The sequence below is a fragment of the Stigmatopora nigra genome, chromosome 6 (genome assembly GCF_051989575.1).
Source record: "Stigmatopora nigra isolate UIUO_SnigA chromosome 6, RoL_Snig_1.1, whole genome shotgun sequence".
NCBI classification, from domain to species: Eukaryota; Metazoa; Chordata; class Actinopteri; order Syngnathiformes; family Syngnathidae; genus Stigmatopora; species Stigmatopora nigra.
Genome location: NC_135513.1, coordinates 9493113 through 9515448, shown reverse-complemented (window position 1 = coordinate 9515448; position 22336 = coordinate 9493113). Strand labels below are relative to the sequence as shown.

At 36.2% G+C, this 22336-nt stretch overlaps 2 protein-coding genes across 3 annotated transcripts; one reads left to right on the top strand and one right to left on the bottom strand.

Annotated features, from left to right (window-relative positions):
• The first annotated feature begins 493 nt into the window (after positions 1–493).
• gnav1 (guanine nucleotide binding protein (G protein) alpha v1) lies at positions 494–20720 on the top strand. Its single transcript, XM_077718509.1, has 9 exons — positions 494–957; positions 1758–1849; positions 5228–5320; positions 5691–5851; positions 9668–9796; positions 14314–14443; positions 14674–14745; positions 18724–18811; positions 19752–20720. The coding sequence occupies exons 1-9, from the start codon at positions 828–830 to the stop codon at positions 19940–19942; spliced, it is 1086 nt and encodes a 361-aa protein (XP_077574635.1). The 5' UTR covers positions 494–827; the 3' UTR covers positions 19943–20720.
• npb (neuropeptide B) lies at positions 20672–22257 on the bottom strand. Of its 2 annotated transcripts, none has more exons than XM_077718511.1 (2): positions 21855–22257; positions 20672–21060 (listed from the first exon to the last, which is right to left on the bottom strand). In XM_077718511.1, exons 1-2 carry the CDS (start codon positions 22105–22107, stop codon positions 20957–20959), a joined length of 357 nt encoding a protein of 118 aa, XP_077574637.1. In that variant the 5' UTR covers positions 22108–22257; the 3' UTR covers positions 20672–20956. The 2 variants fall into 2 exon arrangements, with proteins under 2 accessions (XP_077574637.1, XP_077574636.1); XM_077718510.1 differs by having other exon boundaries at positions 21850–22244.
• Between the last annotated feature and the right edge of the window lie 79 nt (positions 22258–22336).

Genomic DNA, 22336 nt, shown 5'->3' with positions numbered 1-22336 from the left:
TGAATCAGTGTCCAGCCAAATGCAAGGCACAATGAGACAGACAAGCACCCGCACAATTATTCCTCAGGGGCAATTTAGAGTGTCCAATCAGCCTACCATGCATAATTGAATTCTGATTGGTTAAAGCAACAGTCTTATCAACAGTTCTTTAATGCAGCAGAGCCTGCAGAACGGATTGTGAAGGCCTTGAGGCTGAACCTGGCAACATATAATGGCTGAAATATGATTGGTTAAATGCTTCAATATGAAAACACACCTGGAAGCAGTGCAACCAGGTGGAAAAGCAATGAAAGGAAGCTAAAATAATATAATTAACATCAGGTTGTTAATGGAGCTTATCCTGATCTCTTTTTTTGTTTCTTTTCCTTTGTAGCAGTCTATCTTTGACGTCCAGAAGAGAACAAAATCAAAACTAACTCTTTAATCCTGTTAGAAATACAACTTGTCTTCATTCTGATTGGCTGAATTTTGACGTCACTTCCCACGAACTCCAAAGCATTTCCATCTGGAATGGGAGGAAAAGACAGCATTTTGAGCCTTTGGAGTTTACTACCCGGTCACTCCCGTAGTCCAAACAAACGCAACAAGCCCCGATCACGACATAATATAACCCGAAGCGATGCAGAAAACCAGTTTGGTCCGGTTTGGCCCATAAGCAAAACTTTGGAGAGGGATGTTTTGCAGAAACTAAGCGCAGCTTTTTCTTCACGCCGAGCACGAGGAGTTGTGAGCAATGCTGCGTAAAGGAACTCGCTTGGTTTGAACTCGGTCAGAGAAACAGGACTACTTTCGAGTCCGGCTCCGGCAGGAGGAAATGTTTGCACGGGATGGGACTTTGTCTCGGTACCGATGTTACAGAGGAGGAGAAGAAGGCGAGGACACGTAGTGCCAAGATAGACAGAGATCTGTACGAAGGCGCAAAGAAGGAGATGAATGTGGTTAAAATTCTCCTTCTAGGTGAGATACACTAACTTTTCACCTCATCCTTGTGCACTTTAACAAAAACTCTTAAAAAACTATGCTGCTTTTGCTGGGACATCAATCATAAAGCACGTTTTTATGTTGACTACTCATTATTTATTTATTATTTGTTTGTTTCTTGTTACTATTTGTGCACTTCCCTACTTATGTTGTGACTACTTATTTCTTGATTATTTGTTTGTTTTGTGCACTAAGTGGAGAAAGCTTTAAATCTCATACTTGTATCATGGTAGTAAAAACATTCAATTCACTTGCAAGGCGGTGAAAGTGGTGCGAGTGGTTAGTGCGTCGGCTTCACAGCTCCGGGGTCTTGGGTTCAAGTCCAAGTCGGTCCACCTGTGGGGAGTTTGCATTCAGGGTGTCCCCAGCCTCTGGCCTGTAGTGGGCCCCCGTGACCCTAATAAGGATGAAGCGATTTGAAAAATGAGATGAGATGAGAATTCCATTCAATTCAAATAAACTGTACATCTATTAATGTCAATGGCAGTTAACCCTTTGATAGACGGGTCAGCTATCAGAAGTTGACACATAAGACCTTTGACCTTTTATGGAGCAAGTGACTATATTTGGTATAAAATCACAACCCCAAGGAACAGTAAAACAAGTTTTGACTGGGATAGGCGACTGATTTTGTTTGGGCAAACACAAAAGATGGTAGCGCCTTTTCCATGTCTTTGATGATGTACCTGCCAAACTTAGCTATCAGTCAAATATGGAATGACGAAATAATAATACATCATCCGTACATTACTCATCATTTTGCAATGTTCTTTCAGGTGCTGCAGAAAGTGGGAAAAGTACTTTGGTTAAACAAATGAAAATCATCCACAGCAATGGATTCACTAAGCAAGAACTCAGCAGCTTCAAGGTCAGAACCAACAACTTCTCGATTGTTTTTTTTAACTTCTGTTTATTATCATTAAAATAATGAAATTCATAATGTGACCTCATTCTACATGTATGCCATTATTATTCATGTCTTCTGGACAGTATTTTCCATTCTTTTGACTAACGTGATGTAACAGACTGTGATATATTTTTTTCACAGTTGCCCTAATTTCTTAGGTTGAAATATACACCAAAGGTCAAAGGTTTTGGGACATTTTCTCATCCCACTGAATGGTATCTTAAACTTCTGACCGCATGTGTGATAGCGTTCTGAGCTTTATGAAGTCTCTACATCAGCACTTTTATTATTTTTCTTATTTTCTATGCTTTGCACTGTTATTAGGGAAGAATGGAAACAATTACAGGCTTCATTCTATTTCCCATCTACTCTTATCTTTACCCACATATCTTTCCTTTGACCCCCCCACTCCCCCACAGTATTTTATCCATCCTCTGTCCTACTAGTCATTTCCTATCTGCATTTCACTGTGTATCTTTCCACTCTGTAAGAGTCTAAATTGGTCCAAAGGAGGCAGATAGGGAAGATTAATTGACCACATTTACATTAACTTCCATTGATTGAAAGAAGGTAATTGTCTAAGCACCTACCTTTAGATCATTTGTGATAGAGATGAGGCACGGAATCATTTAAGGCTGTTTCATCTTTTTGGGTTTTTGTTCTAGGAACACACAACAAACCAGTTTTAGGTGGCCTAAGGGTTCTGCTTGCTTTGTAGGGATCTAAGAAATCGAGCATGTATTTTGGTTCAAGGCTATCAAGCATTTCGTAGATCATCATAATTAGCAATCGTAGTTATTTATGGTGACCAATGTAATTTGGTCCTGTTTCTTTGTATTTGTAAGGACTTTGGCAGCAGAAATATGAATTAGATACTGATTTTTTTTTTGTTAAGACCTGTAAACACCTCATTGCAATAATTGATTCTACTTAAAATGAATGCATGGATCCGTTTTTAAGGAGATTTGTCATCTATCAGAAATGTTAGATGATGTAACATCAGTGTTACAAAACTTAACAGCCAGGCAGTTTGTTTGTTGTATGTCTTTGAATTTTATAAACATTCTAGCACAAAGGCTCAGTTATTTGTGATAGAGCACATTTTTTTCATTTCAAACTCATATGAATGAGATTGATTCTGCTTTTGAGGTTTGCTGTATCTTGCTATCGCACCATTGTAAAGATAGAATAAAAACAAGATGTAACAAAAACATAAAACAAATGACAATGAAATGAAGCGGAATATAAACAATCACAAGATGCCAATTGGAATACACGTGGGTCATCTAAAAGGATACATTTCAAATTTTTCATTCATCCATTCATTTTCCATACCGCATATCCTCACAAGGGTTGCAGTGGGTGCTGGAGTCTATCACAGTCAACTATGGCCACCAGATGATTGACAGCCAACATTTCAAATGTATTATTTCAATGATTGTCGTTGTAGCACTTATGCATTCCAATGGCTCACAATGGGAGTTATTTCCTTTATTTTGGTTAATCGCCACACTATTTTATTGTAACTATTGGTTTCTCCTATCAAGTTTTTTTCCCCAACACCATCTTTTGTAGTTAAAAAGCATCACAAACCTAGTTGGGATAGGCTCCAGCACATCCAACATAAAAAATAATAATCTCTATAAAAATGGTTTGACAGCTAGAGGGAAAACTGTTTGAATGAAAAGTGAGTCGAATCATACTAAGGGTGTAGCGCTATTGTACTGATTCTTATTAGATGATGCAGATGTACGATTTCAATTGAAATGGGTGCATTTAATTTTTGTACCAAAAGAGTCTACAAGTACACGCTTGCACTGATGTTGCAATCACCTTTTGTTTTCAGTTGTGTTTTGCTTTGGTGTCAAACCATTTCTATTTTCTGTTGTAAAATGGACACCTCACGCCAAATGTGCACTTCCGTATCTTCTACCAACCCCCTACACACCCTGATTTTTGCACACACATGTTAAATATTTAAAATCGAAACTTTTCCCTATGCTGATATCAATGTTGAGTAGACTTCATTTTCTCTGTTGAATAAATGCATGCTAACTAGAATTTGTATGTGTGGTTTGATATTTAAGGTTGTGCCTCACTTTTAACCTAGTTTTGTAATATTTTGATTTCATTTTATATAACATCAGCCATAGTCGTAGTGCTTTCTCACTTAGAGTGTGCGGTTTACTACATAAGAGAGGCGTCACACACCGCAGGCGTTGTAAACAAAGTTCTCGTAAAATATTCAAACCTGAAGTGCTGCTGCTCTAGGCGCGTTGTTTGTTGAGACAGTAACAATTCCCCATGTGGACACTAAAGTGGGAAACCATCAGACTGTGATAGAATCGTAATGGAATGCAAAGCTTATTGTTAGCTGGCAGTAGACTGACAGGTCAGGTGGGGGTGCACACACTCACTTTAAAAAAAATCTTCTTAGGCGCCTCTTTGTGCTAAAGTAAATTTAAAAGTGCTGTATAAAGTCATACCTATTGGGAAAGTCTATCATGGCCCTTTTGCATTCATCAGTTTCCACACTAATTTACACATTTGCTAAATTGTCATGTCTATGAACACAACACTGTATATTACACAAGTCCTTTACTGTTTTAAACTCCTAACTTTAAAAACAAAATCATAATAATTTGGTTCACCGTGTTTATGTTAGGTCGCTCCACCTGTGTGGAGTTTGCACGTTCTACCTTGGCCAGTGTGGGTTTTCTCCGGGTACTCCGGTTTCCTCCCAGATTCCAAAGACATACAGTGTAGGATGATTGGACACTCTAAATTGCCCCTAGGTAAGAGTGTGAGCATAAGTGGTTGTTTGTTTCCTTCTGCCCTGTGATTGGCTGGCCACCAATTTAGGGTGTCCTATGGCTCTGGCCCAAAGTCAGCTGGGATTGGCTCCAGCACCCCCCATGACCCTAGTGTGGATAAAGTGGTTCCAGATAATGAGATAAGATGTTCATATTAATTTTGTATAGAAAAATGACTTCTTAGGAATCAACGGTGCACAAATAGCTAATTGATTTATTAATGATTATTACATTTTTACTTTTAGTTGGTCAAAAATGGTTAAATAGCACCAACATTCCACACGGCGGCGCCAGTGCAATACTGTAGACTTTTGAGGGAGAGGAAAAAATAATAACTAGAATTCAAATAATATACTGATATATTGCAAAGGCTACTTGCATACACCATCACTTAAGAAGTCATTGTCACACTGAAAATGTAGAACATTTAATAACTGTCTAACTGAAATGAAATATTAACACTGCTCTTAGGTTTTCATCATGTTTGGGTTATACTTTTTACAAAAAGCGTTTGTTGATGTTTCAGCCCGCAGTCTTGGATAACCTCCTGACCTCCATGAAGTTTGTTCTTCATGGCATGGGCATCCTCCGCATCAACTTGGCTAACAGCAGAAACAAGGTTTTACACTATTTCAATTGTATTTTCCTTGCCTTGTCCCGCATATTATTTATTTCCATCACTTGTAATTACAGCAGATAAACACCAAAGTGCAGCATCTCACCACTGTGACTCTCTACTCTTTCCATTCTGCTTAAAACTGTACACGACTTAACCTCGTTGAGAATAAAATTGTGATGTTTAATTTGATTCAAAGTAATAGAATACACACTCCCCCCCCCCCCCCCCCCCTTATCATAACCTGTTAGGGGACGGGATGGTTACAGTGTTCCCTCTGGTAATTGACACTAATTTGTCCTTCTGTCATGTTTATGATAATTGTATGTCTCGAAAGCAACCACAGCAATTTCGTTTTTTTTTTCTCTTACAGGTGCACGCTCATTCAGTGCTGTCGTGTGGTCGCTCTTTTGATGAAGATCAGGTCTTTTTTCCCTTCCTGAGCCACGCCCTTTCCTGTTTGTGGGCTGACCAGGGGGTGAGAGCTGCGGTGGCCCGAGGATACGAGTATGAGCTCAATGACTCAGCTCTGTAGTAAGTGCTCTAATAGCATGCAAACACAAACACACACACACACCAAAAAGATGCAGGGGTCTAATTAGTTGGACTTTATGACTGCTACTCGTCCATGTGTTTACTGCCACTGAGTATTAAACTTACAAAGTAATGATAAACAAATACTAGAATCACACCCAGCAGGGCGCAGTCTTATGCTGAGAATGAGCAATCCTTAAAAATGGCTGTCCTTGACTGAAATGTTATGATGCACCCACCATCAATTTTGGTCCATTCCAGGCTGGTGGGTGACAGTAATTTCAAAATGAGTGTCATGCGCAGTGATCTTTTTTAACTGCACCTCATCATCTGTTGAATCTAACAGGTCACTGCCCCAATTCTCTGCAATTCCGTTAAATTGTAATAGTGAAGCGGGTCAGTCTATACCTGCTGTCGGCAACCTTTTTCTCTATTTGGATGACTTCATCACAAGAAGAAAAAAATGAAGTTCTAAAATTAATGAATATTCAAAATGGAATTGAAACACTGCAAGTGATGGGATTTATTTTGCTGTTTAAGTTTAACATAATAGTGATTACCTTTTAATAAAAAAATGACATAACGTCTTTAAAATCATTTACGAACTCCAGCAAAGAAAACAAAACTATGCTTTTATATGTCACCTAAATGTAATTACTTATGTTAGATATCGGTTCGCTAATGTATGAAATGTGGCACTTCAAGCTGAATTTAAATTTCTAAACCTGAATAATTGGATTTCAATAATCTAGTTTGGTCTTGTATTGCCTAATTTAAATGATTCCATTGATAAAATGAATCCGAATGGTACAATTTGAGTTGAAAAATTCAAAAAATATTTTGAATTTGACTTCAAACCAATACATTTTTACACTTTTCATCCCTCGTTGTGGTCCTATATTATTTATAATAAGGTGCTTTTTATAAGATGCTAAACAACACACCCTAGCCACCAGGACGGCAATCTTGATTGAGGAAGTTGTATGTTTGTTATATGTACTTTATAAATATTTGCATCACATCTTTCAGACTTCTAACTGGTCCGACAGTAAAATTATAGCATGATGAGAACTAAAAAGGAAAGGCCACTGTAGAGAAGACGATATAGAAACGTCAGAGCTGGGGGAGGCCGTCTGGTCTCATTCTCCCCCCATTGAGAGACTGTTGCTCTACAGTTATTTACATCGACAGGCCACTGGTCCCCCATTGAGAGTCACCAGCTATGGCATGTATACTCTCACTCTGTACAAGTACAGATACTTATTTATTTCTGTTGTATACAGTAAACATTTTTGATAACTTGACATCAAAGCATTTCCTCCTATTATCTTTCACATTGATCTTAAAACATTGAATTATAAAAGATAAAGTTTGATCTCAAATAACATTGCATAGGGCTTTGAATGCATTTCACACAACAGCTGTTAGGTGATTTTCTTTTTAATCAAATTGAAGGTGGCATGGGATTATCTGCATTTCACATAATAGCTGTTCAGTGAGTTTGTTTTCAAGCAAATTGAAGGTGGCATGTTAGAAAACTGGTTGGCACATGAGAGCGAGGGTTCAATCCCAGGTGGATTTTCTGCGTGTGGAGTTTTCATCTTCTTCCCGGACATGCATGCGTTTTCTGTGGGTAATCTAGTTTCCTCCCACATCCAAAAATCATGCATGATAGGCTAATTGGGCACGCAAAATTGTCCCTAGGTATGCGTGTGAAAGTGAATGAATGAAGAATGAATAAATCAAATTGGACAAAAATAAGTATTTCTTTCATAATGTTTCTTCTACCATACTGTTGTTTACTTAAAAAATGAACTATGCTTAAAGCACAAAACAGTGAATTTGATGACTGTAAATTATTAAATTAAAAATCAGATTATAACTTTATTTCATCCCGTATTTGGGAAATTTCCTTGATTGCAGTAGCAAGCACAGACACAAATTATTATTGTCCTTACATTTTTTTGTATATTAATTTGCAGCAACCCTTACTGTATTTGAATGAACTAATGTTACCCGTGTTGGCCTTCCTAAAGGCAACCATATGAGACTAAAAGTCAAATTTGCCTTCAATATTTTTAGATAGATTTACCCGTGCCAAAAAGCTTTAGTTTTAACGGCAAGGCTGTATTTTATTTCTTTTGGCGTTGGCTACAGTTTACAGTAATCGTGTACTTACTCCTGATTGCAAAAAAAAACAATCGTAAACCTGACAAGGTTGCAGATGTCTTTGTAGACACTATAATATAAACGTTTAGTTTGTTTTCCCTATGATTTTTTTTTCTGTATGCTGTATTTGTGAAAAGATTGACAATCGTAGACAAAATACGGGTCAACTGTACGAGTTGACAGGTATGCTTAATGTGTCTTTTTCCACCCCAATCATATTAGAAAAACAAAGAAAACATGGGCTCGAAGTGGTGCTGATGATAAACAGGGTGAATGTAAAATGCATGGATGTATGGATGGCTGTGCAATCAAGTATATTCAAGTAGTAAAAGTACTTCGTCACAAAGTCTTTTAAATGTCTGCCAGGTTCCCAGTGGCAAGGACAATCGGCTTAGGCTCCATTGTGTAAATACCAACATTTTTGTTATCAGCTAAGGCAAAGATCAAGTACATTTTTGTTCTGGAATCGTTTTGAATTCACACAGCTTAGTGAGCTTCAGGCTCTTAATGAGTAAGTGCTTCATCGCTGAACATATTAATACATTTGTTCGTGGTTCTCATCTTATGGAAATTGTGATAATCTGGGGGAGGATGGGAATATGTGTGATTAGGAGCTTGCGTACATTTTGAGGCGGAAATTTGGGGTGAGCTGATGATGCGGTTGATCCCGGGCCGCGGCCTCTGTTTTAGATTGCAAATTGGTCGTCGTTGGATGATTGAAGAGGGTTAGGGTTAGTTCATAAAACAGACCAATAATTGTGTGTTTCAATACTAAAAGAAGGTGGACTTACCGAGTACACTTTTTAGATCAGGGGTGCTCATACTTTTTTGCTACAAGATCGACTTTTCAAGGAGCCCCAACCTCCCACAATCTAAAGGAGGGACATTTTTCAGGCCTGAAGAAAACTAACAGACTGCCTCAAATCTTACTCTCAGGCAATCTGCCAATAATACCTTGGCAATTGACATAATTACCTGAATGTGTGGCAGTTGAGAACATCGATATGTTATGTTGGTTTGTGTGTAATCACTGAGGAAGCAATCGCTGGACACTTTGTTTTTTGAACTCAATGGATAAGATAGTGTATCTTATGGATAACTGGACAAAAGGTTTTTAACAACAAGCGGAGTTCTTGTTAGACGTATGTTGTTGTGGGTTTGTTTCCATGTGCTGTTTCGCCTCTTGTGTTTGTGTTTATTTACCAAACAGCAGGATGCGTCATGTTGTCCTAGAAACTGATTTGGGATGACCAGTCGAGAATGTCACAGTCAACCCAGCTACTTTTAGATGTCTTATGCTTTCCTGTATGTGTGTTTACAATAAAGATCACACTTTGTTCGGCTGTTCTAATTGTTTTCATAGCAAATCCGTGTATGGAAATTTTCCTCAGTATGTCATGATGGTAAACCACAGTGCTAATATTCATCACGATGAGCCACAGCTCCCCCAGGAACTTCAATCTTATCACTGCACTCAACCTGCTGTGTCTAATAATGGCCTTATGACATTGCATACCCGCACTTGCCGTTGATTCCTAGTTTTCTCTTTGATCGTAAGCTTGTCTGCAGGTGATTTTTTTTATTTTTATCAATGTCTCTTCTGTCTGACCTTTTTCTTCTTCTTCTCCCTCTGTTTCTTTTTTTTAGCTTCTTTGAAAACATGAGCCGGATCTCTTCTCCAGACTATGTCCCCACAGAAATGGACGTTCTGCGCGTACGGCTGAGGACGACAGGCGTGATAGAAACACAGTTCAAAGTCAAGCACCTCACTTTCAGGTTAGACACATGGCGGTCTCTTCAGCTATCCTCTGTGATACATCTGGCTATATCTGGTCTTAATTATCCGCAAAAATTCGAGGATTACAGTAGCAATAATATTTGTAGATGCCACAGATTAGTGAAGCTCCCGGCACATCTCCAAAAGAACTTTGTTGCTTAGGAGTTCCTTTCTTTTTTTTTTTTTTTAGCTGAACCACTCTTATCTCTGTCTACAGACCTGTTGTGCCCCACAGATGTGAATTATAGATGTGCGAATTCATTCATGAATAAGTCAATATGTCAATACACACATATTTTTAGTCAAAAAACGTCTTGTCTTGTCCTTATCAGTATAGCAGCAGCAGCTGGATGTCAGATCATCATATTTATTACTGATCATTCATACTTTATTCTTCATCTCTCATTGGCTAAACTAATTTATTCAGTGTGCTGATGGTCTTGACAGGATGACAGAGAATTAACTGGATTTCATTATGGCAGTAGTTAAAAACTTATTCATATTTACAGTGTTAAGTTTTACTTTTAGTGCAAGAATCACACCATGTTAAATACACAAATCAAGCACACAAAAAAAACAACTTTAATTGGCTAAATTTATTTCTTCAGAGCATGCACATACTCAACATTAATACGTAAATGCTTTATATTTATAATTAGAGGAGGTTATACCCATTATCTTAGCTGATTAGTAGCATTATTGTGTTATATGTTGAATAGTGAATATGCACAATAAATACAAAGTGAATATTGGGAGGAAAAGGTATAAATGAGCAACCAAACTCAATTATGAGCTCTGTGTTGCTGGTAATGTCTACCTTAGGATTACCTTGGGTGTAATGCTTCGCCAATTTTATTATTGTCCCTTAGTCCCACTACTCATATTGAGTAATCCTAAATGAAACACACTAGGGCTGCTTTTCATAAGTACATAAACAATGTTGGATGATTCAGTTTAACAGACAATGACTGAAATCAACAATTAAATGCCCTTTGTTCATCTCTGGGTGCTATTGACATAGGGTTGCTTCTTTTTGTGTCATGCCTCTAATGTGATTTATGTTGAACATTGAAGAACAACAGAGAGAACATTTTCTACTTGATTTCTTAGCCTGTTTGTTGTGTGTCATTTTTCCCATCCACACTGAGATATTTGATGGGTTTTAAGTCCTTGGTGGACACTTTTTAAAAACACTCCATTTTTAATGTTTTCCATTTTTCAGTGTTAAACAAAAACTGCTTTCATTGGACTAAAAAACTGAGAGCAAGTAAGGAAGTACATGTTTTAAATAGCTGGTCATAATAGTCACTATTTTTGAGTGAGAATACAATAGATGCTTTAGGAAGAAATTAATGCAGCATTGTGGACGTTTATTCAAATGAATCTGAAGTACTGAACTACAATCACTGCAATCAGAATCTGAAGTACTTAACTACAATCACTGCATAAGAAACTGTTACATATAAAAAATTTAAAAAAGTGGCTGAATTTATGAACACATCAATTTCTTCCTCATGATCAGATCTCAATGGACATGATTCCTTTTTTGAAAAATATTTATTCTGCAGCATTTCACGTACTTTTAAAGTAATGTGAATCGTGATAGGAGCTAATAGCAGACCACATGACCCTTTAATCAAATTTCTTCTTTTTTTTTTTTGAGATCCAGATCCTTTACTACCTCGACTGAGTTTTTCCACTGCCAGTTGATAGGTTTATATCTGGGGATGATGTAACTGTTTGTCAACTGTAGGCATGTAAAACCCTTTTAGATTCTGTTGTGGTTAAATGCTATATAAATAAATGTTAGGTTAGGTTAGGTATTTCATCCCTTATTCGGGAAATTTCTTGGTTGCTGTAGCAAGATAGACACAAGACACACAAGACATCGTGGACCTTGGTAAAAAAAAAAAAACGAGCCACACATAGGAAGTCCACAAGGTGGGGACCTTCTGCAGACTGAGGTTACCACACAGTCTCTCAGTAGTCAGGATGTTTTAAAGATCATCTTCCTTGCTCTGATCCTCCTAAGCTGTCCTATCACCTTACTTGTCATGACTTACAGGGTGATAACTAAAGCACAGTTCTTGACAAACAAACATTCATTTATTTTCTGAACCGCTTATCCTCACAGGTGTTGCGGGGGTTGCTGGAGCCTATCCCAGCTGACTTCAAGCACAAAGCGGGGGAATCCCCTGCATTGGTGGCCAACCAATCACAGGGCATTCCAACTAGCCTAACGTGCATATTTTTGGAATGGGGTCAAAAACTGGAGTACCCAGAGAAAACCCACAAAGGCCTGGGAAGAACATGCAAACTCTTATTTTCCCAAGAAGTTAAAGTGAAGTATTATTTTCAGTCATGGCAATCACTATGACTGACTTTCGGCTTATTCCTTCAGGTGTCGCCACAACAAAAGATTAATTAGTTTAATTAAAACAAGTCAAGATTTCATCAACATAAAAAACACTTTGATTAGAATGAAACTAATATCCTGTTCTAGTCAGTGTTACATTCTATGCCATTTTTTTTCAACAATATAAGTAACCTAAGAGCACATTTGAATACTTTAGAAGCATGCTTCGGTTTATCTGTTTAATTTGAAGTTTGTCAAGGTAATTCCACCGTAACGTCACATTTGATTAAAGAAAAAGTCCCAGTTGGTGTTGCAAGACGAATCTCAGACTATTGCAGTTTACATACCTTCCCTATTATCAGACAAGAATTTTGGACCGGTCATTATTGTTTTGCACAGTAAATTACATGTGCCTTACTAAATATACATGAATGAGTATATTTACACAATAATAACATTAATCCCAGAATATTTTTTTAAAAAAAGTTTCCCTGCCTCCTTTAATAGAAATTCCTAGTCATTATTTAAGTGTATGAGTCAACTGTATTTTGCATAGAGGAGCAAGAATACAAACGATGGTCAATTATGTTTTGTAAATATGTTTATATACTGCTAACTTAATTTGTGTGATGGCACTCTATTACTTCCATGATTATATAAATGTTCTTTTCCATCTGAAAGGTATTTTATTGGGTGTGCGTGAGTGCGTGTGTGCGTGCCTGTGTTTGTGTGTTTTTGTGTGTGTGTGTGTGTGGCATGATGCCTAACGTTTTTCTTGGTTTTGGTTCCTTTCACCTCTAGATAAATAGCTCTATCAGTTCCAAGGACGCTCTAATGAAACATGTGCACCTGACCAACGGGTGACCAAAAATGCTCTTCTCCCCTCCTTTCTTGTTTATTGTGTCTTTTTCTGCTATATGATCAGATTGTGCTCGCTCCTTGTGCAGCTGTGTTTTTGGGGTAATTGGAAATATACTGATTAACATTGGGAAGTCAGTCAATGTTTCTTTTTTTTTTTGCATTAAACAGTTTGGAGCCTTATTGACGTGTTAGGCTCAGTTATGCCACAGTTGTTCAATTCCAATTCCTTGTGTAATACAGTAATTCAAGACATTTGAGTACATATTAATTTGTTTCATCCTCCAATTGCTGCTATCATTAGTTTTTAGATTATTCTTTTAGTAACATTCTTGTACTGACTGAACAGGATTTCACTCAGCACCTTTTTTGTTAAAGTGTAGAAACTACCGCTTCACCTGTTTGGGAATTTGGGAATCTATTGTGGATGTGTACTTTAATATCCTACTAGCCTGAATTTAAGATTGTTTTTTTTTTTTTTTTGCATTGAAATAAGACTGAATAAGTGTCGGTTCTCTTACATTCGGGGTCCAGAAATTATACCCATTCACAACACTAGATAGCTTTAAAGCAAATGCGGAACACTTTGATAATACAGAATAACAAGCTTGTCTCATAAGTATTGCTATAATCATTTGTTTCAGATGTAGTCATTTTGTTTATAAAAAAATTCAATTTGGTGTTCAAAAAGTCTTTTTTCAAACTTGAGTCTTAAAAAGTGGGGGTCGTCTTATATTCAAGGCCAATACATTATATACCTAGTTAGAATGAGCTAAACTACAAATGAAAAAAAAGTGGCATTAATTTAGGTTTAATAATTCAACAAAACTGCAACAATTAAATAATAAATCCACTCAAATTGCACATAAAACTGACACATTAAGGTGGTATGTATCTGGAAAAAAAGTCAAAATATTAGGATAAAAATGTAATAAGTGCTTACAAGGAATTTTTTTCAACTTCTTTGAAAGTAACAGGCTTTTTAGACACAGTAAATATGCGAGGATTGCATTTTAATGTATAAACATTCAAAAACCATTCTAAAAGATAAAATGCCACTGTCCAATAATGAAAAGTCAATTTCAACAGAACTGTACTTGGGCAGTCACATGTTTTTTGATAGATTATGCGGTGCAAAAGTTGTTTCAGATCAGGATTTGTGCTCAAAACAGTTTAACCATTGGCCAGTTTCACGAAAGTAGATGATTTAAACACAAATGGGGTTTACAAATGTTTTTTTTTTTTTTTTGTATATTGTTTTTTTTTCCATGTCAATTTTTAACTTTCATTTCACATGTATAGGATGTACGATGTCGGAGGTCAGCGGACAGAGCGAAGAAAGTGGATCAGCTGCTTTGAGGACGTCCGGGCGGTCCTCTTCGTAGTGTCGCTAAGCGGTTATGACATGACTTTGGTGGAAGACCCTGCCATGGTAACACTTTTTGTTTGTTAGATTCACTGCCTAGTAAGGTCTTGATGACCGTCTTTAAAACATTTTAACACAACTTTAACAATTTTGCGATTTTTGTAACGTTTTCAAGTAAGAAAAAAAGTTACAGGCTGTCCTCAAATGAGGACAGTGGGTTCAAATGAGTTAAGGGTCAATTTTCTTTGCAACTTTGTAGCTGCCTGGTGCAAATATTTGTCTTTTTTTTTTTGTAGAATCGCCTCCAGGAGAGCATGAAGCTTTTTTCCTCCGTTTGCAACAATGTCTTCTTCCGTTGCACATCCATGGTAAGAAAGACCACTCTCACATCACCACTAGGAGAATGAGAATCACTGATATAAAGTTATGCTCTACCCATGGATGTTAGGTCCTAATTCACCATCTATTAACAGAGTAACAAATAGCTAGTGGTTATGATGTTTAATTGTACTAAAATTAGATGAATTTCGCGGAGGGGAGAAAGACTTTTTGCACGGCAACGTGCTTGTAACATAACATAAACAAATTTGTAATCTAACCTTATACTAAACTTAATTCTAATTTTGTTTTAAATTTTGATACCTTTTTTTTCTCCCGGGTTGACTCCATTTGCCCCGCCTCCTCCTTGACTTTAAGCTGTCGGGGAACCTATTGAGGGTTGTTTGCGTTTGTTTTCCCTTTAAAATATTCATAAAATGAGGCACCCAAATGTCTTCACAATAGGTTAACGCGCGACCACTTGCCAACAAGAAGTAGTATACTCTTCTCATATTAGCGACCAAGCTGCGCCATTCGGTACTGACTAACGGGTAAAAGAAACCACCGAAAAAAATGCAACTCCGCCTAGTGCTCGTAGAAACATTACACAAGGGAGTTGCGACCAGAAAGACAGTGCCCATGTTGTTCTCAAAAGCATCCCCACCTGATTGTATGCTCGTATATCAAAATTTGTCTCGTATCTCGCGACAAATATTTGCTCAAAATTTTACCCGTATCTCAAATTGCTTGTGTGTTGGGGCACACGTATGTTGTTTGTATTACTGTAGTAGAAAGTTGAATAACATCTTGGAAACTGTGTGTGAGTCTGTTCACTGAAAAAAAAGTGTCTGGTGTTGTTTTTATAATATTTCAGACAATGCTAGTGCTTTTAATATACTGGGGAGCCATGAAGCTTCAGGGAGGCTAGCCAATCAGGTTTTAAGTTCATTGTATAATTCCATATGTGTATATAACTACCCCTCTGGATATATAAACGTACACTGTCCCTACTTTGAAACATGAACCAAGCTCTCTTATACTGTGCTGCTTCTTTTGCCCATGGCACTGGGTGTCTTAAATCAGTGCATGGCGCAACCTCAAAACTAACAAGGAATTCTTGAGAGAACTATGCCACACAAAGTCATAAAACTTGATTTCCTTCTCAGGTCATTATTATTGCTGCATTAATGGCACATGATGCGGATAAAAACACCCCAAAATGCCCAAGAGAAGAAGACTGTTGTTTTCTGGAGTGGCCTTCTATTTTCCCTAATCTAAATCCTAGTGAACATTTATGGAAGTATCTGAAAATTAAAAAAAAACTTAGACAACTGGAGCACTGTGCTCATTAATATTCAAATAAATAGAAATAAGTCAGATGTATTTATGCTTAACATTTCTCATTTATTAGATTGGATTGGATAATTTTATTCATAAAGTGTTCTGGAAAATATCATTGTCACAGTAGCTAGAGGGTGAGAATGCAGATACAGGAAAATACATGTTAGACATAAATAGATAGATAATAAATTAAATAAATACAGATAAGTAAGCGTATATATATATATATATATATATATATATATATATATATATATATATATATATATATATATATATATATATATATATATATATATATATATATATATATATATATATATATATATATATATATATATATATATATATATATATATATATATATACACACATATATACACATATATATATATACATATACACATGCATATACGCATACATATACATACATAGACAGATGTACATGTATACATACGGCTGGTCTTAACATTTAGCCATTTGTTATGTCAGTTATTATAGTTATTATAGTTATTTTTCACTTTTAGAGACAATTTCCTGCACCATGCTCAAATTAACAAATTACTTCTAATTGGCATCCGGTTGGAACAATGTCGTTTAGGTGGAACATAAAGCAGATCGTGCGTGCCCTCTGCCTTTGAGGCTTCTGTCAGTCTAAATTAAACTGTAAATTTGAATTAAGATGAGCGTTTCTGTTCTTGTTCCCGATAAATTATCCCATTAAGACAACCGTTGAACTGGTATGTTCCAACAGTTCCACTTAATTTGTATTTAAATCCATTTTCATTAATGTGAACGTTTTCCATCTGTACGTTTTGACGCTTAGTCCCTCCATCTGGTCAGAGGCCAGATTGCTCATTTTTATTACCTAGAATGTTTAGTAATGAAATCTTGCACTAAATTCATGTGTTATCATTTCATGTTTGTCAAATGGCTGGAAAAATTTACAGAAAAAAATGCTTTTCTGTTATGTCAACAAAATTAGCAATGGGAACTTAGTGTGCTGAAATTATGTATAACCATTTCAAAATAATTTCCAATTTTACAACAGAAAGTAGAAATTCACTTAAAGCTTGTACAGAGCCTCGTCCCTTGAAATGAGACGGAGCAGCGCCTTGGGTTCATGTAGGCTTTTTGTGAGGTTTTGGTCATGGATCATATCATTGGTCAACTCCAAAGTCGATACTGTTTACTTGTGAGACCTGCCATTAAACCTCGGAGTTGATTTGAGACACAGTGACACTAAATTGTGTGTGTCTGCTATTGATTGCCCTGCAAGGTTGGAGCGTGGAAATTGATCCACAGTCATCACTTCCTAATTATAGATTTTTTTTTGTGTGTGTTCTATATACATGCTGTCCAAAAAGTCATTAATCAAATGAACCGAAACCCCCACCCCCCTACCCCTCCCACACACACACAAACTCATTCTGACATATGTAAGAACATTGGTAACTTAGGCTCTGCAGTTTTGGTAAATATATAATTCCCTGGCTCGCAAATGAGACCACTAGATGTGGTCTAAAAATGAGCTGTTTTACATTGACCGCCCAGTAACCAAGCCATATTAACACGTATGACACTGAAACTAATACATGTCAACTTATACGTTTTTCCCGTATTTATACGTTTTTTTATCATTGCAACTTGTGTACGCCATATAACAACTTTTGAACGGGATTTTTTTTGAAGTAAGTTTTCTGTAAAACCGATCTCTCGGTCACTGACAGCAAATGAAAACGTCATTCTCGATTGCTAATATTGTCATGCTTTAAGATACAGTGGTAACCTTAATGCGTTCCGGGACTGAGCTCGTATGTTGATTTTCTCGTAACTCAAATGAACGTTTCCCATAGAAATGAACTAAAACCAATTAATTTGTTTCAACCCATTGAAAAATGCACATGATGTTCTTATGAGCAGCCTCTGCCGTCCGCTGTCTGCTCGTATATCAAAATTTGTCTCGTATCTCAAGATAAATATTTACGAATTTTTTTTACTCGTATCTCAAATTGCTCCTATGTCTGGCTACCACTGTATTTATGATATCCGCATGCGTATTCCCGCCTTTTCGGCAAGTAATGTGACTAGACAGTCTAAATGTCTGCGTCATACAGAGACATTTACAGAATCTTGAGTTTAATGCATACCAATTGGGTACCCCATCTACTTAGGATAAACCTATGTGAGTAAATATGTGGCACGTTGCATTTGTACAGTTTTTTATTGCTTAATAAGGGGAATTGAAATGTTAATAAGGGAAGCAATTAGCTGAGATTGACAGGTATGGAAACTGACTGGCATTAAATTGAGAAAACCTTGGAGCATCGTTGGAAAGCCAATGAAAAATCTAGAGTCAAATTAAGAACTGAAAAAACTAAAGACATAGTTGACAAATGCTGGTGACCTTAAGTCTGTCTGAATGATTGCCTAGGCAAAATACAATTATCGAGAAAATTTTGGGAAACTATGTCAAAAGTATAAAATGACACTCATCATTTTGTTGCTTGATTTAATGGTCTCATTGTTTGCTTTGTTATTGCATTTCGACAAGTGGGAATAAGTCATCGGTTCCTGGTTAATGTGTGATGATTTTTCAAATGGATTTTTCTTTCCCACATGAGAGAAAACCTCTGACTAATGATAAAAAAATTGTTTTTTTTTGTATCTTTTTCTCTTTGTTGCAGATTTTATTCATGAACAAAATTGACCTTTTCCAAGACAAGATTCTGCACTCGGGGCGACACCTACGTCATTACCTCCCCCAGTTTAAAGGTTTGTCTAAGATTTCTTACTTGAAGTAATGTCATGAAAATGGTCCATCACTCATCAGACAAATTCCTTACCCTAAATAGACTTTCATTGAGCTATTTAAGTAATCATATTACTGATTAACCTCTTTTTGCACTTTTGTGGTACGATTGATTGTAAATATTACTTTCTTGAAGTAATGTCATGAAAATGGTCCATCACTCATCAAACAAATTCCTTACCCTTACCGCAATATATTTCATTAAGCTAATTAAGTATTTATATTACTGATTAACCTCTTTTAAAACTTTTAAAAATTCAAGTCAAATTTCAAAGTAATATTTACAATCAATCGTATCACAAAAGCCATAAAATAAAAATAAAATAAAAATAAATAAATAAACGTAAATAAATAAATAATAAATAAACAAATAAAACGAATAATGAATAAAAATGTTTTTAAATGTGTTATTTATGTTATTTATTTATTTGTATTTATTTATTTGTATTTATTTATATTTATTTATTTTATTTATTTATATTTATTTATTTTATTTATTTATTTTATTTATCTATTTGTATTTATTTTATTTATTTATTTTATTTATCTATTTGTATTTATTTATTTTTTTATTATTTTTATTTATTTATTATTTTTATTGTATTTATCTTATTTATTATTTTTATTTTAGCGCTTTTGTGATACAACTGATTGTAAATATTACTTTGAAATTTGACTTGAGTTTTCTTTCTAATTAGCTAAGCAATAATGGGGATAAATCTATCCCTGCCAGGGAGGTTGATATGTGCACGCGTGAATGATAAAAAAAAACGCAAATATTCAGAATGTCACTTTGTACATTCCCTGTAGGCCCTTTCACTGATTGGCTAAACATTTGTGGTGATAGACGTTGATATGTGCACTCATTTTGAACGATAAAAACACACATTTTTGGTCTTCCAGGAGCAGACTGTGACGTGGATTCGGCAGCCCGCTTTATCACCGCCACCTTCGCCTCGCTTGACACAAATGCCAGTAAGCTTATCTATCACCACTTCACCACAGCCACCGACACCTCCAACATCCAGGTAGTCTTTGAGGTGGTTATGGACACCATTATAAATGAGAACCTAGAAGCCGTGTCTCTCCTTTAGCTGCCGGAAAGTCAGGAATCATGATAAATGGAGGCCTATTTGAGATTTTAAGATGCTTGGTAAAATATGACAAAAACACTGAAGGATTGCTTTGCTTATCCTTTATAAAACTGCAAAAAAATTGCTACCGACAAACTGACAATATACCATGGAATAGACTGGAAAGGCTTCTATTTTCCTGATTTAGCATCACGGTATTCTTATAACTACAGAAGCTGCCTTTTTGTGCTTCATCAAAATGTCATCATGTGATGTCAATCCTCAATAGTTTTCCAAAACCCACAGTTTCAACTGTATTTTAACAATAAGTAATTGTTTAACTGTGTTTTAACACTACAGGATCAATCAAATACCCGTTTTCCCAGTGAAAATTAATTTGACATCTATTGATTGTCGATGGCTGTGAATGAGTTAACAGTGCCTTAAAGGTGATTTAAATGTGATTCGTAAGGCATTAGCTATACAGGTTTTTTTTTCATTTTTCTTTATGGACGTGAAATGATTTTGATTGCCTTATGTTGTTGGTTTATTTGTCTTAAATAATGTTCTTATGCAAAAAAACTAGTATACATGCTCTTTATTTTTAATGACTATGTCATTTTGTGGTTTAATATTTTCAACGTGGTCCTTAAACTGCAAAACAAAATAAAAATGAGTGGCTAGAATCTTACATCCTTAGCCAACATCTGTGATGTGAAATGTTAGGAACATAAGAGATCACACAGTGGGTTCAAATATGGGTTTTTTAATAGATAAAATAAAAAGCAATTCACATGAATCTACTTTCTCATTGCGTTGCAGGTGCACGTCATGTGAAGCGATGGAATTGGATTTTGAATTTCTACCTAATAACCTTTGCAGTGCATTTTCATCTAAATGACAGTTTTTACTGGTTTAACACATACACATAAAAAATTAAACATAATGGCACCTTTCAACACGAAAAAAAAAAAAAAACATTCAGGAGTCTATAATGAGCGCAACTGGATTCATGCGGATAGGCAGTCCAGCGAGTCAAGGGTAAGGAAGACTTCCGCCTTGCACTGGAAGGTCCCGGTTCCATCTCTCAGCAACTCGCAGCTCTTCAGGTTTGGGGAGATGTCCTTCACGCAAATAGCCTTCAATTTAAACATAAGAAAAGAATGAAATGAGGGAAGTTCAATTTATACTACAGAATTTCCAATTTAAGTTGATAGGATACCCAATTCATTCGAGAGGGAGGGTTGGCTGAGATCAATTGTTTTCATGGACACTGGTCACTACAGTACACAACTATTCAAAAGTTGACCATTGCAACCGACTTTAGTATTTAACAAGCTTAAATATTCGATTATTTTTTTCAAACAATTATTTATTCATGTATGTTTAAAAAATATTCATTTCAAAGGCTAAATGGATCAGACAGTTTTAGAGTCGTCAAAGTAAACGTTCAAATAAGAATCATAATTCATGTATATGACGCAAATTATGTTTCATGATTTCCCAGGCGTAACACTATTTCCAAGTACTTTTAATAACTTCGTATTTTAACATACTGTTGATTCATATGACGTTGTTAATGCCATAAAGTGATACCAGTTTAATTGAATTGTATTTCTTGTCAATGACTTGAATTCTGGGAAATCTTAGAGAGAAAACAAATTAATCAAGGGCCATAAATAGTGTATATATCACTTTTAAATTTATTTATTTTGAATTAACATTTTGCTGATTTACAAATTTATGTATTCATTAAAAACATGAAAAAGAAAGCTGCTTAATAATGAAAAAATATTATAATCGAGACCTAGTTCAAACATTTTAAATAAAATGTTCCTTTTTTTGCAGTTGTACATATCAACAATATTCTTTTTTTTTTTAAATAGTTTCAGTGAGAAACAGCAAAAACACATTTAATGGAAACTCACCATACTTTTGAGCAAGGACACCTGCTTGGCCGCCTCCTGAACATCGTTGCCAAGGCTCGTCTCCTCGTTGTCCATTTCTTGGGACTCAGATCTGCGCACATACGGGGACCTTCTGATCCCAGAGAGCAAGCCAGAGGCGCGACCCACCGAGTAGTAGGTGGGCCCGGTGGACTGCTTGTACCAGGCTTGGACGGAGTGACACGAGACGAGCAGAGACACTGCAACGCACACCAACGCCAAACTAATGCACCTCCCCATCTCTTTCAGGCAAATGCAAAGTTGTGCAGATCTTTTTCTTTTCTTGGAGTAGGGGGATTCTTCTACAGGTTTGGATGACTCTTGGGCGAATTTCCTGCTGCTTTTATAGGCTGCTCGCAAGACCTATCGCAACTCCGGACGTTCGTCAAATCAAATTGGAGGAGGTCAGATGATGTTTTGTCTTGATGCGTGGCAAGGGTGGGGAGCCGTTTGCAATTGTTCTTTTTCG